Raw genomic sequence first — 15,440 nt, forward strand, 5'->3', positions numbered from 1 at the left:
GCTGGGACTTGGGACAGTGTGGCTGGTCTCCGAGCGTCACCCTGCGGCCGAGCACAGAATTGCAGATCAGGCACTCCGGCCTTGGGAGAACCCATTCTGTGCATAACATTGGGCTCTGCCCCTGCCTGGGGAGGACAGCCCTTCTCATGCGAACAGGGAGAGTTGTGGGATCCAGGGCTGGGGGATGCTAGGGCCATGGGATGCCAGAGCTTCAGCTCATTTTGTCCAACCCCTGCCCCTTTTACAAATGAGAAATGAGATGCAAGGCGAAGGCGTACCTTGGCCAGGTCCACCAGCTAACAAGCTTTGTTTGTGGCAACCTCCTCATCTCTCGGTCCTACTCAAATCCTACCCATTCCAGGAAGCCTTCCTTAAATAATACTGATGAGCCCATTTTATGTCTCATAGGTTACACATGGCCTCATTGGCTACATTCAGCCAATATCTATTAAGTGTCTGCGGTCTGCTGCTCTGTAAGGCACTGGGTATACAATGGTGGGCAGAGAGAAATGAGGCTCCTGCCCTCACATGGCTCACAGTCTGTTGAGAGCGGCAGATGCTAATTCAACAGCCATACCAATGAATCTATAAACACCCATGTGACAAGTCCGTGAGGGTACAACGTAACAAGTGACCTGATCTGGTGGAAGGGGCAAAGGATGAAGGCTTCCCTGAGGAAATCACATTTGTGAAGACATGGAGGATGAGAGGAAGGAACTTAGAGGGCGCTCAGGGGGAGTACTGGGGAAGGAGGCAGAGGTACAGTTTGTGCAAAGGCCCTGTGGCTTGTCAGTGAGTGAGGGGTGAGCAACTGCAGAAGGAGGGAAGACAAGGAGTAGATGAGGGCAGAGGCAAGATCTTGGAGAGACTCGTGAACTGTGAGAAGGGGATTTTTATTTTTTGAGATGGAGTCTTGCTCTGTCACCCAGGCTGGAGTGGAGTGGTGTGATCTCGGCTCACTGCAACTTCTGCATCCTGGGTTCAAGGCTGGTCTTGAACTCCTGACCTCAGGTGATCCATCTGTCTCAGCCTCCCAAAGTGCTGGGATTACAGGCATGAGCCACCGTGCCCGACTCAATTTTTTTTTTTTTTTTTTAGACGGGATCACGCTCTGTCGCCCAAGCTGGAGTGCAGTGGTTTGATCTTGGCTCTCTCTTGCAGAGAGAGGTCCTTTGCTGACCTCCAGCCCTAGGTTCAAGCGATTCTTGTGCCTCAGCCTCCCAAGTACCTGGGACTACAGGCGCGTGCCACCACGCCCAGCTAATTTTTGTATTTTTAGTAGAGACGGGGTTTTGCCATGTTGCCTAGGCTGGTCTCAAACTCCTGACCTCAAGTGATCCATCTGCCTCAGCCTCCCAAGTGCTGGGATTACAGGTGTGAGCCACTGTGTCTGGCCAGAGAAGGGGATTTTTGATGATAGTAGAAGCAAGCTGTTGAAAGGCTTTAGTCAGGAGGGTGACCTGGTTGGATCTGCATTTTGGAAAGATCCCACCAGCTTCCCAGTGGAGAATGAACTGGAAAGGCGCAAGAGTGAAAGCGGGGGCAGATAGGAGGCTATAGCAGCACCCAGGGGAGATGGGAGAGCAGAGATGCAGAGAAGGAGATGGGCTGGAGGTCGGTCAAGGAGGAAACGTCATCAGGATTGGCAGCGACAAAGAAGGCAGTATCCAGGGTGACTTGGAAGGTGGGACCACTCCCTTAAGAGAGGGCATGGGGTGGGGAGCGGGGACAACTCATGGGGTTCATTGTTGGACCTGCGGGTTTGAGATGTGCACATGGAGACAGTGATGACACTGCTCGGAGCACAGAGGAGAGGCTGTCAGGAGAGAGGATTGGGGGTCTTGACTGTTGAGATCATGTGGGTGTGGAGCTGATTCAGGGAGACCGTGCAGCAGAGCAGAGAAGAGGGCTCAGGTCCAGGCTTGAGTGAGCCTGTGAAAGACACAGATAGAGGTCGGGCGCGGTGGCTCACGCCTGGAATCCCAACACTTTGGGAGGCCGAGGAGGGTGGATCATCTGAGGTTGGGAGTTGGAGACCAACCTGACCAACATGGAGAAACCCCATCTCTCCTAAAAATACAAAATTAGCCGGACATGGTGGCGCATGCCTATAATCCCAGCTACTTGGGAGGCTGAGGCAGGAGAACTGCTTGAACCCGGAGGCGGAGGTTACAGTGAGCCAAGATTTCACTATTGAACTCCAGCCTGGGCAACAAGAGCGAAACTCCATCTCAAAAAAAAAAAAAAAAAAAAAAAAAAGAAAGAAAGAAAAAGAAAGACACAGACGGGGAGCAGCCAGGGTGCAAAGGAAACCCAGACAGGGCAGCACGCCAGAGACGAAGGACAGAGTGTCTACATGTCAGACTTCTGAGGGGCCAGCCTGGCTAGGACAGAAAAACGTCCACTGGCTTCAGCAACACGGAGGCCATTGGTGTGCTTAGTGGGCGTCGTTCTAGTGAAGTCAGGCTGACAGCAGAAGTCGACCAGTCAGCTGAGGAGGAAGAGGAAAGGGAGGGGAGACAGAGAGAGATGATGCGTGCTTGACATGAGGGGAAAGTTGGGAAGACACTGTCAAGATGGATGGAGCTAATTAAGACACATTTCGATGGGAAGGATTCATCTGAGAGAAAGTGGTGGACGCCATCGAGGATAGAAGAGGTGGTGGTCCTGGGTGGCCCTGAGAATGTGGGGTGTGGCAGGTTGTTGGACAGGTCGGCTAGCCGGAGGGTCCAGCGGGTGCTCGAAATAACATGTTCTGGCTAGAAGGAATGAGGTTAAGCTCAGAGAGCCGGAAGCCTGCCTTGAATGTAGAGTAATTTGGGGTGATGACAAATCTCCAAGTGTGACCACAGTAAGGGTCACTGAGAGGTCAAGGGGCCGTAAAGTCCTTGGATAATGGAGCGACTTGAACTTGAAATTGAGGTAAGAGCTGGATGAGAAGACCATGAGCCAAGACCGAAGCATCCCAAAAATGACGTGGAGTGGCAGCCCCAGGCAGGGAGGAGACAGAATGACCCATGGCACCACCCTCCTAGCAGGAGGGGTCTTGTAGGGAGGGAGGCAGGAAGCAAGGCTATCAACCTCTTCTTTGTGGGAGACAAAACAGCTCCCCTTGGGAGATCTCAGGGGGATCCAGTTTAGAAGAAGAGAGACTGGGTGGCAGGGCCACAAAGGCTGGGTCAGGGGACAAGAAGGATGGAATCATCCCAGGTTTGGGTGTAGCAGAAGATATTAATAGATGGGTGCTGGACTCTGGGTATTGCCTGGCAAAACCAGGAGTGAAAGGCATGATGGGTTCGTGCCTCATGGTCAGTCTCTGAAGAGGGTGGGCCCTGAGCTGAATGGACACGGGCCTGGGGGCATCCACATAGCAACCTCATCAGGAAGAAACTTCTGATCCCATTTGACAAGTAAGGAGACACAGGCACAGAGACAGGGAGAGGGTAAGTAATTTACTCAAGGTCACAAAGCATAACCACTTATTACTAAGTGATTCTTGTCAGGGTCAAACCTTGGAGCAGAACTTTGAGCCCTGTCAGTTTGACTCCTGAGCAGGTGTTCTTGTCCATCCTGTCTGTAACTGCCATTGTGGGACTCCCTTCCTCTACCCCCACCTTAGGAAGGGGAGTGGCATTGTGTCCCTTCACTCACCGACTTTGGTGGAAGGTCATTTGTCCCTAAAGGGGATGGGGGCTGGCTGCAGGCTGCCTGCAGAGCCAGGCCCCAAGCACTGAGGACACATCAGTGTCCAGTGGTCCAGTGATCAGGGAGCATTGAGAAGAAAAAGAGGCAAGGCTGGTCATAGGGGCCCCTCCTGGATTGAGTACCAGGCCTCATCCCACCCTTGGTTTCCCAGACTCCACATAAACCCCTAGAAGGGGTCTGATTCCCCCTCTGTGGCTGAGACTGAGTTTCTCACCAGCCTTGGTGAAGCAAGGGAGAAGGCAGAGTTAGATTTAAGGTGACTCAGTAAAACAAAGGAGCCTGGGAGCTCCTGCACTTGGCTCCTGCCACAGCTGCATCACGTGCCCCTGACTTGTCTACCCTGCTGCCCCCTGGCTTGTCTACCCTGCTGCGCTCAAGCTCCTGGAGGTTGGATCCTTCCCAGGTGAGCCCAGCACTTTGTCCACAGCAGTCAGTCAATATTTGCTGAATTAATTCTGGGGCCCTGCCTGGGAGCTCCTGGCCTTGGAGCCAGACTGTCTGACTCTGAGTTCCAGCCCCGCCCCGTGTCAGCTTTGTGACTTTGAGCATGCCATTTAACGTGAGCCTCGGTTTCCTTGCCTGAAAAATGGGAGTAGTACCGGCTGCAAGGTGAGAGATCTGTGCAATCGCCCTGCAGTGGGCTTTGCGCTTGGTTTCATGCTCTGCTGTCCCTGTTTTGAAATTCTTCACACGATTTTGAACAAGGAGCCCTCACATTTTCATTTTGTATTGAGCCCCACAAATTATGTAGCCAGGGTCCCGAACGGAATTAACAATATTGTCTACCTCAGAGCGTCGTTGCAAGGATTAAATAAGCTGATCTGCTTAGCACATAAGCAGTACCCAATAAATAGGAACAAAGGCCTATTGTCTCTTGCTGTTAGCTCAGCCCCAGTGCCCATGTGTGATAAATGAATGAAATGACCGAATTGAGTGACAGCCTGGGAGCGTCTGGAAGCGAAGGTGCCTGGGTGACGGGGGATGGAGGTGAGGGTTGAGAGGAGCTGTAAAGGAAGCGGGGGCAGTTTTGCACCCCGCGTTGTGCAGCTGCAGTTTCCTAGACAGCCGGTGATCCACGCTGTGGTCGAGACCCAGCCGCCACACCTCGCAAAAAGTCCACTTGGTGAGAGCTGAGAACTAGGGTTCCAGTCTTTATTATGCGGGCTTTCAGTCTCTAGCTCCCGGGCCGTGGTCCATGTCCAGCTTCCGGAGCCGCCGCGTGATTCCAGCCGCCACTGGTTCAGCGACCCACTAGCACCCGCGCCCCGCCCCAGCCCCGGGTCCGGAGGCGGGGCCGCGGGGCGCCTGGCGCATGCGCAGGCCGGCCCGCGGCGGGGTGGCGCTCAGAGGAAGGGGTTCGTGCCGGTCTGCGGGGGCGGGGGCAGCGGCCCGGCTGAGCTCGGCGTGGGCAGCAGCGGCTGAGGCAGGCGCGCTGGGGGCGGTGCGAAGGCTCCGGCCTGCGGGAAGACGCTAACCGAGGCAGGGAGGGTCAAGCCGGCTGGCACGCTACTGAGCGGGAGGGGCAGAGAGGCGCTGTAGGTCATGGAGCCCAGGGGCGCCCCCACGGGCCCGCCCGCCAGGCCCAGCGCCGGCGACCCCGTGCGCATCTGGTTTAGCGTTGGCCTGCCCGGCTCGCCCGCGCCGAACGGGTTGGTGGGGGACGGAGAGCTGAGACCTGCAGAACGAGAGTGGCTTGGAGCGACCCGGGATTCAGAGCCCTACACCGGGAGGTCTTGGAAGTTGCGAAGGAGAGTGAGCTCCTCCGGCCGAGGCTAGGCTCCGAAAGCAGGAGCCCCTGGATTGAGGGACGTCTTACCTGTCAGAAAGGGGTTCCGGGTCTTTGCAGCCTGGGGTGCCTTGACCAACGAGTCAAGGTTGACCAAGGAAGAGGCCGAGGGGCCCAGGAAGGACTCGGGAGTCCGGCAAGCTCGGGCCTCTTTGCTTGGCTGGGTTAGTGCTTCCCCTAGTATGCCCAGGTCCAGGGCATCTGGCTCCTTCGTGCCATTTTGCTTGGAACTGGGGCTGGGATCTCCAAACAGGTCCAGCTCTGGAATAGAAATGCTAGAGCTCGCTGGTGGGGAGAGGGATTGGCGCCCGATGTGGGAGGAAGAGAACAGAGGCTGCTTGGGGATGGGCCCCTTGTTCCCCAGAGCCTCACCATTCCCTTGCCCCACTCACCCACAGGGCTGCTGGGCTTCCCAGAGGGCAGGGCCTGCTCCATCCCCTCCTTGATCTCTGTGGATTCTGGAGGTTTGGCAAATGAGTCAAAGGCCGAGGCAGCACCTACAGCTGGGGGAAGAGAGGGAGAGGAGATGGATTGGCAAAAAGAGCAGGTGCTGGTCTAACCCCTTTCCAGAGAAGCTACCCTCGTAACACATACAGTATCTGCTGCCCCCTTGGCTCTGCCTGGAAGTCCTCCAGCCCCTCACTCACATGCTCTGGCCCTCTTCTTACCAGGTGTGTCGGAGGTTTCAATGGAGGCTCCCCAAGGGTCAGCCCCAGTGCTGGGGAGTTTGTGGTGGGGAGAATTCAGTGCCCACGGGTCTGTGGTGGGGGGCCCAGCAGGCAGCACTGGGGTCCTGCCCCAGGGCTCAGAGGAGGAGAGCATGGGAGTCAGATCCCAGGGCTGGCTTCGGGACAGGATGGTTCCTGAGGGGATCGGAGACCAGGGGTCTGCAGAAGGCCCCCAGGAGGAGCCGCTGGCCTCTGTGTTCGGCCTAAAACCTGAAATGGGAACAGCATAGACATGATCCCAGGCCCACCCTTATCCCTCGCCCAGGGCGCTTCCCAGTTACCCAGCCCAAATCGGGAGGCAGGGGATCCATGTCACAGATGGACTGTGGCCTCAGGACCACCCAGCAGGCTGGAGCCCGTATTTGGCAAGTGACCCCAGGAACTGGGACCTGCAGGTGTGGGTGACTCAGGCCACCTTCCCAGGCAGGGACATGCTGAGCAAGTGAGTGCAGCAAGAGAACATTTGCTGCGTTTCCTAGGAGCTGGGCCCTTCAGACATTCTCCATAGCCCTCACTATGAAAGCCCGTCCCACAGGCGGCGGAGGCTCAAGGTGGTGAGTGACTTGCCCGGTGACACTCAGATGTTGTGGGGAGGTGGGGAGGTGCTTGGCCCGGCAAGTGGTTGGGAAGGAGGGGGCATTCAGGCCAGCCTGGAAGTCTCTTGCAGCCCTGCATGCCCACCTGGGATGTCCCATGGGTCAGCAGAGCAGTGTGTGGAGGGCGGGGCCAGGGCAGGTACGAAGATGTCAGCCAAGTCCAGGATGGAGGACTGTGGAGGGGAGAGGCAGCCGGGGCTCAGAAGTGGGTGGGGCCTGGAGGGAGGGCAGGCCCTGACCTGTCAGGCTAATGCCAGCTCATTCTCTTTATTCATTCCACAGATACCTGTTCATGATCCCTCACCTCGACATAGTGCTTTACAGTTTATAATGTTTCTTCATCCACAGAGTACCTGATTTTCATAACAACCCTGTGAGGTAGGTAGGGCGGGTGATGTGCCCATTTTATGGATGAGCCAGCCAGCGCACAGAGGGTGGAATGGGTTTGCCTGAAGTCACACAGCCGGGGAGAGACAGAGCGGGGATAGAATCCAGGCCAGCAGAAGGGGGCAGATGTTTTTCAACCAGCCTACCTCCCTAGGTCAGTGTCCAAGAGAAATTGGCCACAGTGAACATGGGCGGAAAGGAGACCGCAGCACCCGGGCATGACATGGACAGCTTTGGAGGGCAGCCTTGCACTCAGCAGCTGCTCACTCCCCATGTGGAGAAAATACGTCCATGAGCCCGCGGTGTTTTCAGCACCATGTGCCTGGGCCCACCTTAGTCTTGATCGACAGTATCACATAATCCTAACATGTCAGAGCTGGAACTATCCAATAAGCACACTGTGCAGAAGGGGAAACTGAGGCCATGACAGTGACATGCCCCAAGTCATAGAGTAAGTGGCAGCAAATTCAGAACCCAAATCCAGGGGTCTCTGATCAGGATCCCTGTGCATCCCACTTTGCTGTTAACTCAGTCATCAGCCCATGCAGGGTGGGACTAGGGCTGCTACACCCCCACACCTATTTCATCTAATAAACATGTCAGTGCTTACTATATGCCAAGCACTACTCTGCTCTCTCTTTACAAATACTCAGTCCATGTCTCAGGCCCTGTCCATCCCACGCACCCCAGCCCACTCCCTACCTGGCTGGTTTTTAGTTTCTCTTCCTCCTTTTTCTCTTCTCTCTCGGTCTCTCTGTCCCGCCGATGGTGGACGGCAGGCCCTGCACCATTGGCCATGGGGGAGCCATCACCCCGCCAGGATTTCACCTCCTGCAGAAGGCACAGAAAGGGTCAGGAGCATGAGCGGCGCAGGCTGGAATCCGGGGACCTGTGCACCCGAGGCTGGAGTCGAGAGAGTGCAGGTGGGAGGCAGCTGAGAGGTTAGGAGCGGCAGGGCCACCGGGTACAGCAGGAGGAGCCTGTTAGTGCCCTGAAGCACCTCCATCACCAGCAGCAACAGCAGCACCGGCGGCCGGGAGGGCTCAGCCCACTACCTTCTCGTGCTCCTGCCGGCTCAGGCGCAGAGCCAGCTGCAGCTGCAGGTCCTCATCCCTGTGGGAGGCTGGGAGAACAGGCTGCGGAGGAAGAGAGGTGTGAACTTGGCCCTGTACTCCCACCTTGGGAGCAGAAGGGCAGTATAGCCCTGCCTGGGTCATGGGGATGGAGAGACAGATGCCCAGCCTCAGTATGCATGGGCCATTTGCCCCTCAGTCAGCAGGGTGGGCGTGGCCTTCTCCCTGCCTGCATCTGAAATGCAGTTTAAAGATCAGGAAGACTGATCTTTTGCTTCTGAATCCTCTGAGAGTTCTCTAGGCCCTCCTGTGTGAGGCCCAGCTGCTTCCTGCCTGGTCTTCCTGGATCCACAGAGGTAGTGGCAAAGTTGATGATATCGGGGGCCCATCCTTGTCTCCCCACGAGGATAGCTGGTGGGCGGGGGCGGGCAGCATATCCCAGTGTCTCCTAGCAATGTCTGAGCTCACTCACCCCTTCCACCATGAGGTGGTAGCAGGCCCCCCGAGACACATCAGGTGCCCCTAATTGCACACCCGCTACTCTTTCCAGGCCAGGTGGAGAGGACTGGAGGCGGGGAGGCAGTCCCTGCCTGCGACAGACCGACAGAGACAGTGGGTCTTGTGCTGTCCTTGGGCACAGGAGTGGGGCTTCGGGTGACAGAGCCTGAGTCAAGGCTGAGGGGCTCCCAGGCATTCTCCCTCTAGCCCATCCCCTCCCCACCACAGTGGGGTTGCGTGGCCTCACCTTCTCTGCCTCCTCACGGCTCATGGCTAGGGCCAGCTGCAGCTGCAGTTCCTCTTCCCCTGACGTCTGAGGCCGGGCCTGCTCCAGGTCGGACGTATAGCGGGGTGACGAAGAGGAGGCTGCAACGACCATCATGTCTCTGTGACCACACGATTACCCATTAGCTTCCACACCCCTCTGCCTGCCAGGAAGCTGAGGCTCAAAGAAGAGAACTGAGAGGAGGGGAACAACAGGCCGTGGAGGCCCCCGTGGGCCAGGCAGTGTGCTGGGCACTCTCTGTAAGTTCCCCATCCCACCCTGTCCCAGTGGGACGGCTCCAATCCCTCCTTAGCAGATGCACAGGCAGCACTTAGGGCACCTGACCAGGGTCCTCAAGCAGGACTTGAACCCAGGTGCCCTGACTCCAGCTCTTGGACTTCCAGATGGACCCTGTCCTGCCTGGGGGCAAGGGGAGTGCAAGGATAGGAGGTTCTAGTCCAACGAGGTCACAGCCTCACAGCCCTCAGCAAACTGTCAAAGGCTTTATGGAAGGCGGGCCATTCTGAGTATTCCTCAGATCGGGGAAGCCCCCACAACTCAGGGCAGGACAGTCAGGGACTGTCCGGCAGCTGCCCTCAGGTAGGGGGATGAAGGGGAATGCCATATGTCTGGGCTCGGGGTAGAGGACATTGCTGAGCCTGGTCTCATTTCATTCTCAAATCAAACAGTGGAGGTAGGTGAGCTTATCTCCACTGTACAGATGAGGAAACTGAGGTTCAGAGAACTGGTTGCCCAGGTCACACAGCTTGGAGGAAGCAGAATAAAGAATGCTATCTGTCTCCAAACCCATGCTTCCACCATCATGCCATCCTATCAAGACAGCTAACGAATGATGATGAATCTGTAACAACATTATTATCTGAGCTAACTTGTTGAGCACCTCCTATGTGCCGGGTGTTGTGCCTTGCATGTACATTCCTTATGTCTGAATCCTCGTAACACCCCTCGGAGGTAGGTATTATGAACCATGGCTTGGATTGCAGAGCCAGGATTGGAAGTCGGGCCACCTCCCCATCCCAGCCACACACTGGGGCTCACTCACAGTTGTAGGAGGACGGGGAGCCCCGGGAGCGGCCGTAGTCCTCGCCGTAGCGGCGGCTGAAGCCCAGCTGCCCACTGCCAATGCCGATGCCCTCCAGTGCCATGCGCTCCTTGGTCTTGAGGGCATGGGTTCGCTCCTGCCGCAGCCGCTCCTCATCCTTGAGCAGGGCCATCACTTGCTTGACCTTCTCGCGCACGTTGACGCCCTGGTCCTTGCCATCGCGGTCAATGTACTGGAAGTCCTTGAGTGTCTGGATGGTGTAGAGGTTCTCGCGGCACTGGTGGGCCACCCGCTCAGAGCCTGTCTTGAGCAGGTAGTCCAGCAATGTCAGAGCCTTGTACACGTGCCGCCAGTTCTTGCCACTGTCATTGAGCCGCCGCCACAGCATGCCCATGACCTCGGTGAAAGCCACTGTGTTGAAGGTCAGGTCAGCGATCTCGGACATAAGCGAACTGGGGGGGCCCCAGGGGTCATTGCTGGTGGCCTCGCGCACCTTGATTTCCGCCTCGGAATAGTTGTGCACGATGTTCTTCACCTGGCGCCGGAGCGCGGAGGTCGTCATGGCTGGAGACTTGGAGGTGGGTGGCCCTCGCCCCCGCTGGAGATGGAGGGCTGAGGGCCACTGTGGTGAGGTCACGGTCTCGAAGGATGGGCTGCTGTGTTCTCAGCAAAGCAGCTGCGTCCTTGGGTTCCACATGGGGCTGAGGAAGAAAGGGCCAGGAATTCAGGGGCAAAGGCCTACCTTACAGGTCACTCAGCCACTGACCAACTAAATGAGGCCTGGCCAGAGTGTCCCTGCCTCCAGGGATAGCCTTCAGCGGCACATGTTCTTATTTCACTTATAATGCAGCAGGCACTTGGAGCTTTGCATGCTCATCTATCTTCACAGTCACACCACAAAGATGCTGTTGTCATTGTTTCCATCCACAGATGGGAAAGGTAGGGCTTAGAGTATTAAATGGGCCTGGCACAGTGGGTCATGCCTGTAATTCCAGGACTTCAGGAGGCCAAGGCAAGAGGATCACTTGAGGCCAGGAGCTGGAGGCTGCAGTGAGCCATGATCGTGCCAGTGCACTCCCACCTGGGCAACAGAGTGAGACCCTGTAATATTAAGTGACTCGTCTGAGATCACAGAGCTGCTACATGGGGGACCAAGACGACCCTAGGAAGCCCCACCTAAGAGTGCATGGCCTCATAGGGGAATGCTAACGGGATTCCAGGAAGGCTCGCTTGCCTTGCTTCTGCTGCGCCACCACCTCTGTTTCTGCTGAGATCTAGCTTAAGACCTGTCCTTCCCAGCTCCTCAGCTCACTTTTCTCATATTGTTAATTTTTGTAGTTTGGTGCATTCAACACCTATTTCCTGGAGGCCTTTTCTGAGCCAGGCATCATGCCAGGCACAGAACACACGCCTTGGTCCACCCACGTTCAGTTGTGAGGGTACAGAAAATCACAGTCCAGTGTGGGAGTGCAGAGCCGCCCAGGAAGACCCAAGCCAGGAAAATCAGGGGAGACTTCCTAGAGGAGGTGGTGGCTGAACTGAGATCCAAGATCCAAGGGAAGAGTAAGGAGGAGTGAACCAGCAAGTCAGGGGAGCTCAGAAGAAATGCTGTGAACTGAGCCAGAAGGCAAGAAAGCAAGGATCATTTGAGGAAGGCTGCCCCTCAGAGATCTGGCCAAAGCCAACACTCCCGCCTGCCACCACCACTGCCACCCCCCACTTACACATGATAGTGTTGAGGCCAGAGAAGGGATGAGACCTGCGTGCGTCGTATGGCACGTACGTGGCAGAGCCTCGACTAACATCTAGGTCTCCAGAAGACTAATCCAATCCTTATTGTCAGTGTTACCCAGCTTAGTCATTAATTCATCGGTTTGCTTTACTGTCTCAGTCCCACCTTCTCAGCTAGAATGGAAGCTTCCTGAAAGTAGGAACAGTCTGGGTTCTCCAAAGTCCCAAAGCCCTGGACACATGGTGGACCTCTGCTACCCCAGCAGGGAGAAAAGCCAGGCCAGCCCAATTCGCCCCTAATAGCCGCAGGTCCAAGCTGTCTGCTGAATACAACCCCAGGCCCCAGGTCCTCCCAAGGCCCTTTCAGAAACCAAAAGAGGAATTCCCTGACCACCGCCATTCCTCCCACACTAGCACTGGTCTGTGCATGCACACACACACTGGCTGGGCCTGCAGAGCTTCCACTTCACCCGTGAACTCTCCCCCACCCACCAAACAACTCTCGGCTCCACCCTCCATCCCAGCCCTTGCCCCAGCTGGTCCCCAGGCTGCCAGAAGCAGGAATCTGAAGGAGACCTTCCCCCACCCGACACCATGTTCCTTCCACCCCAGCCCCGCCAGTGCTGGGCTCAGTTCAAAGCGGCCCCACGCTTTGAAAACACGCCTTGGCAGGTTTTGTTTGGGGCCCAGAGAATAGGATCCCGTGGGAGCAGACGAGGTGGAGAGTGCCTGTCCCACAGCACAGCCTACCTTTTGTCTCCTGTCTGTCTTTCCTTCCAGCGGGTGGTGGGCCTTCTGTGGGGATGCCACGGCCACAACTTGTTTAACTCCTGCCCTCCCCCTTGCTAGTGACTCAGACCTGCCTTCACCTCCCCATCCCGTGGCTGGGGGTGGCAGAGTCAAGATGGGAAATAATGTGCACCGAAGCCCGCCCAGCGCACACCCCTACCGGCTGGCCACTGGAAGTAGCAGAACCAGTCGAGCACTGACTCCACCAGAGCCCTACCTGGACCTGGCTGCCCTGGCCCTCCGGCCCGGCCCAGGTAGGGGCACCAGCCTCTGGAAGGGGACTCTCAGTGTGGGCCCAGCGGCCCTGCCTGGACCTTTCTCACAGGAGGTGGGCATTCTCTGCACACCCCTGCAGGGGCTAGGGGGAAGTGTGGGGTCAGAAACATGGGGAGGCACCTTGATATTCCTTCTCTGGAGTTTGAGGGAACACGGTGAGGCTGCCAGAGCACAGAGAGGGGAGGAGGAAAGGAAGGAACGCGGGAGGGAGCAGCTGGGAGCGCTGCCAGCAGTGTTACAAGCAAAGGGTTTTATCGAACACAATATGCCCAGAAATAAAAGGGAGTGAAACAGAAACCCAGCGGCCGATAAGGCAGTGGCGGTAGCAGCAGCAGCCCTGGGCAGCTGGAGATGGAATTACTGCAGTGACCTTGAGCCGGACCCTGTCAGGTGGAGGGAAGGGCACAGAGAGGGCAGGGCCTGAGAATTCAGAGATGAGGGAGAGGACAGAGGAAGGAGGAGGCTGAGGGGATGGGAGCATGGCCAGCAGGTGGTGGGATGGGCCACGAGGCATGGAGTATCAGCTCTCGCCTACATACAGGGTCCCAAGGAGAACTGCGCAGTAGGGAGGGGCTGTTCTTCTCAGGGCCTGCAGGATGGGGGGATCTGGAGAGCTTCCCAAAAGTCAGGACCGAAAAACGCAGCTCGCTCGTCCCCAGCAAGGGCTTCAGAGAAATGGAAAGAACCCAAATCTGTCCAGTCACACGTGCATGAGTTTGCGCAAAGTCTGTGCACCCACCAGCCCAGCCCACACCCCTTTCCCGTCCTCTGCTAAGGTGGGCTCCAGCCCCTGCCTCCAAATCAGGTCCAGCCTGAGCAGTGGGGAATGACAGTGCCCTTCTTGATGCTGTAGGAATGGGGGTGAGCTTGAGCTCTAAGCTTCTGGCCACTGTAACAGCTGCCTCCTGGGAGCACAGGAGATGGGGGAGGGGGGCTACCCTGAGGCTAGAGGTGTGCATGAGGGGCTGAGGAAGAGGAAACAGCAGAGATGTGCAGAAGGAGTCTGTGGGGAATGCCACCAAAGATACTAAGTCCCAGGATGGATGGGGAGGGGGCCCTGAGTCCCTTTCTGGGGGCTGCAGGGAGGGAGGGGTGGCAGGAACGAAGCCTTTAGGTCCTCTACAGCTCAGCCTTCTCCCTCGCACCTGGAAAAGAGACTAAGCCCCAAGCCCACTCTTTGCTCCCCACCAACTCCCACCTTCCATGCCGTCACTGCCAGGGAGGGGGCCAGGGAGGAGCTTACCTCCAGTGCGGGCTCCCTCGGCCCCAGCCCCGGCCCGAGTAGCCTCTGCGGTGACCCTCCAACCTGTGCAGCAGGGGGACGGCACAGCCTCGGGAGCGTCTCCAGAGCCATCCACCATGGACCCTCGTCCCAGAGACCCACCTGCTCCCAGGAGGCGCAGACCCCTCAGAGGGGCAGCGGCAGGGTCCCTGGAATGGGTAGCAGCTCTTCCCGCGTGCGTTTGCCTCCTAGCCAGCGCCAGGCAGCACTCCGAGGAAAGTTGCTCAGCTGGCCCGGCAGGTCTGCCTCAGCAGTAACAGGACACAGGAGGAAGCGCAGGGCAGGTTAACCCCTTCCTGCTGGCCAAGCAGGTGGTGCATTGAGAGGTGGGGGGCCTGCCTGTTGGCTGCCCCCAGGAAGTGCAGATCTGGAGCCAGTGCTGGTGACCCGATCCCCTCTGCTTTGAGTTAACCCTTCCCCTGCCTCTTCAACGGGAAAGGAGGGGGGCTCCAACACCCCCACCACATCACTCCCCTTCCTCCTTTGGGCCAGGAGGACATTAAAGGAGAGGGTAGGACCATTCCCTGGGGCTGGCTTTTTGGTGGAGCCCCTGCCTTCTAGGGGAGGAGGGCATCAGGACTCTAGCACAGCCCCCTCCCTGCCTTTCCCACACGGAGTCAGATCCTGCTCTCCATCCTCCTCCTGCATCTCAACTGGAGGATCCCTGAGGCCTACTTAAGGACTCCCACCCACCCATAAACCAAAGTTGTTCTTCAAACTCTGGGAGCCTGGAGTGCTTTTCACATGGGGAACCCAGTCCCAAATGGTTATGACTGACAGAAGACAATGATAGGCATGAGTCTGAGCTGACAGTACCTTTCTGAGAGCCATTTCTAGCCTGTTTCAGGTTCCCTTGAGCAAGGGAGGTAGCATGAAGATCAGCAGCTGTTTTTAAGGCAGAAAGATGGCTCAAGGCCAGATAGTTTGAGATGAGAAGGGGATAAGGAAGACTAGACCCCAAAATAACAAGGTGATGTGGCCTCTAGAGCTGAAGAGGTGTGGTGAGCATGATCTGCAGGGACTGAGTTGGGGCCCTGGGACCCAGCTGAAGGGAGATAGCAGGGAGCCAGGTCCCATGGGTCTAGTTCTACTCCTCATCTCACACTTTGTCATACTTGGTGATGACACTTCAGGAAGACCTGGCTCCAGGAAGCATGACCCTAAAAGTTTGGGACAAGGAAGCCAGAGGCAGGGACTACCAGAGGTGACACACTGTGTCCTGTCACCTGACTCGTCTTGCTACCAACCCGCTCTTCTGCTT

The 15,440-nt window shown here is 57.0% G+C and overlaps 1 protein-coding gene and 1 long non-coding RNA gene across 9 annotated transcripts; one reads left to right on the top strand and one right to left on the bottom strand.

Moving 5' to 3' along the window:
• Positions 1-2,273: 2,273 nt before the first annotated feature.
• Positions 2,274-14,531, bottom strand: LOC105472387 (epsin 3). Of its 4 annotated transcripts, none has more exons than XM_011725573.3 (10): positions 14,282-14,531; positions 10,102-10,802; positions 9,021-9,139; positions 8,258-8,338; positions 7,905-8,033; positions 6,901-6,988; positions 6,160-6,429; positions 5,884-5,994; positions 5,522-5,752; positions 2,274-5,380 (listed from the first exon to the last, which is right to left on the bottom strand). In XM_011725573.3, the coding sequence occupies exons 2-10, from the start codon at positions 10,661-10,663 to the stop codon at positions 5,049-5,051; spliced, it is 1,923 nt and encodes a 640-aa protein (XP_011723875.2). In that variant the 5' UTR covers positions 10,664-10,802; positions 14,282-14,531; the 3' UTR covers positions 2,274-5,048. The 4 variants fall into 4 exon arrangements, with proteins under 4 accessions (XP_011723875.2, XP_070939059.1, XP_024645704.2 ...); XM_071082958.1 differs by lacking the exon at positions 14,282-14,531 and adding an exon at positions 14,141-14,159 and having other exon boundaries at positions 10,102-11,202; XM_024789936.2 differs by lacking the exon at positions 14,282-14,531 and adding an exon at positions 12,583-12,643 and having other exon boundaries at positions 10,102-11,202.
• On the top strand, positions 5,975-11,578 carry LOC105472386 (uncharacterized). Of its 5 annotated transcripts, none has more exons than XR_981551.3 (3): positions 5,975-6,038; positions 6,643-6,773; positions 7,098-9,945. It is a non-coding gene; the product is annotated as an uncharacterized lncRNA (long non-coding RNA). The 5 variants fall into 5 exon arrangements; XR_011615766.1 differs by having other exon boundaries at positions 5,988-6,162; XR_011615765.1 differs by lacking the exon at positions 5,975-6,038 and adding an exon at positions 11,440-11,578 and having other exon boundaries at positions 6,426-6,773; positions 7,098-9,298.
• Positions 14,532-15,440: the final 909 nt, after the last annotated feature.

The sequence above is a fragment of the Macaca nemestrina genome, chromosome 17 (assembly GCF_043159975.1).
Source record: "Macaca nemestrina isolate mMacNem1 chromosome 17, mMacNem.hap1, whole genome shotgun sequence".
Lineage (NCBI taxonomy): Eukaryota > Metazoa > Chordata > Mammalia > Primates > Cercopithecidae > Macaca > Macaca nemestrina.

What these genes read in the sequence shown, in the direction of transcription:
- LOC105472387 (XM_011725573.3), bottom strand. Translation starts at nt 10,663, where the DNA reads ATGACGACCTCCGCGCTCCGGCGCCAGGTGAAGAACATCGTGCACAAC. An exon ending in GCCGTGAGGAGGCAGAGAAG is followed by an intron (nt 8,339 to 9,020) that starts GTGAGGCCACGC and finishes CTTCCTCCGCAG; the next exon opens with CCTGTTCTCCCAGCCTCCCA. An exon ending in CCGGAACCCCTTTCTGACAG is followed by an intron (nt 5,381 to 5,521) that starts GTAAGACGTCCC and finishes CTCGTTCTGCAG; the next exon opens with GTCTCAGCTCTCCGTCCCCC.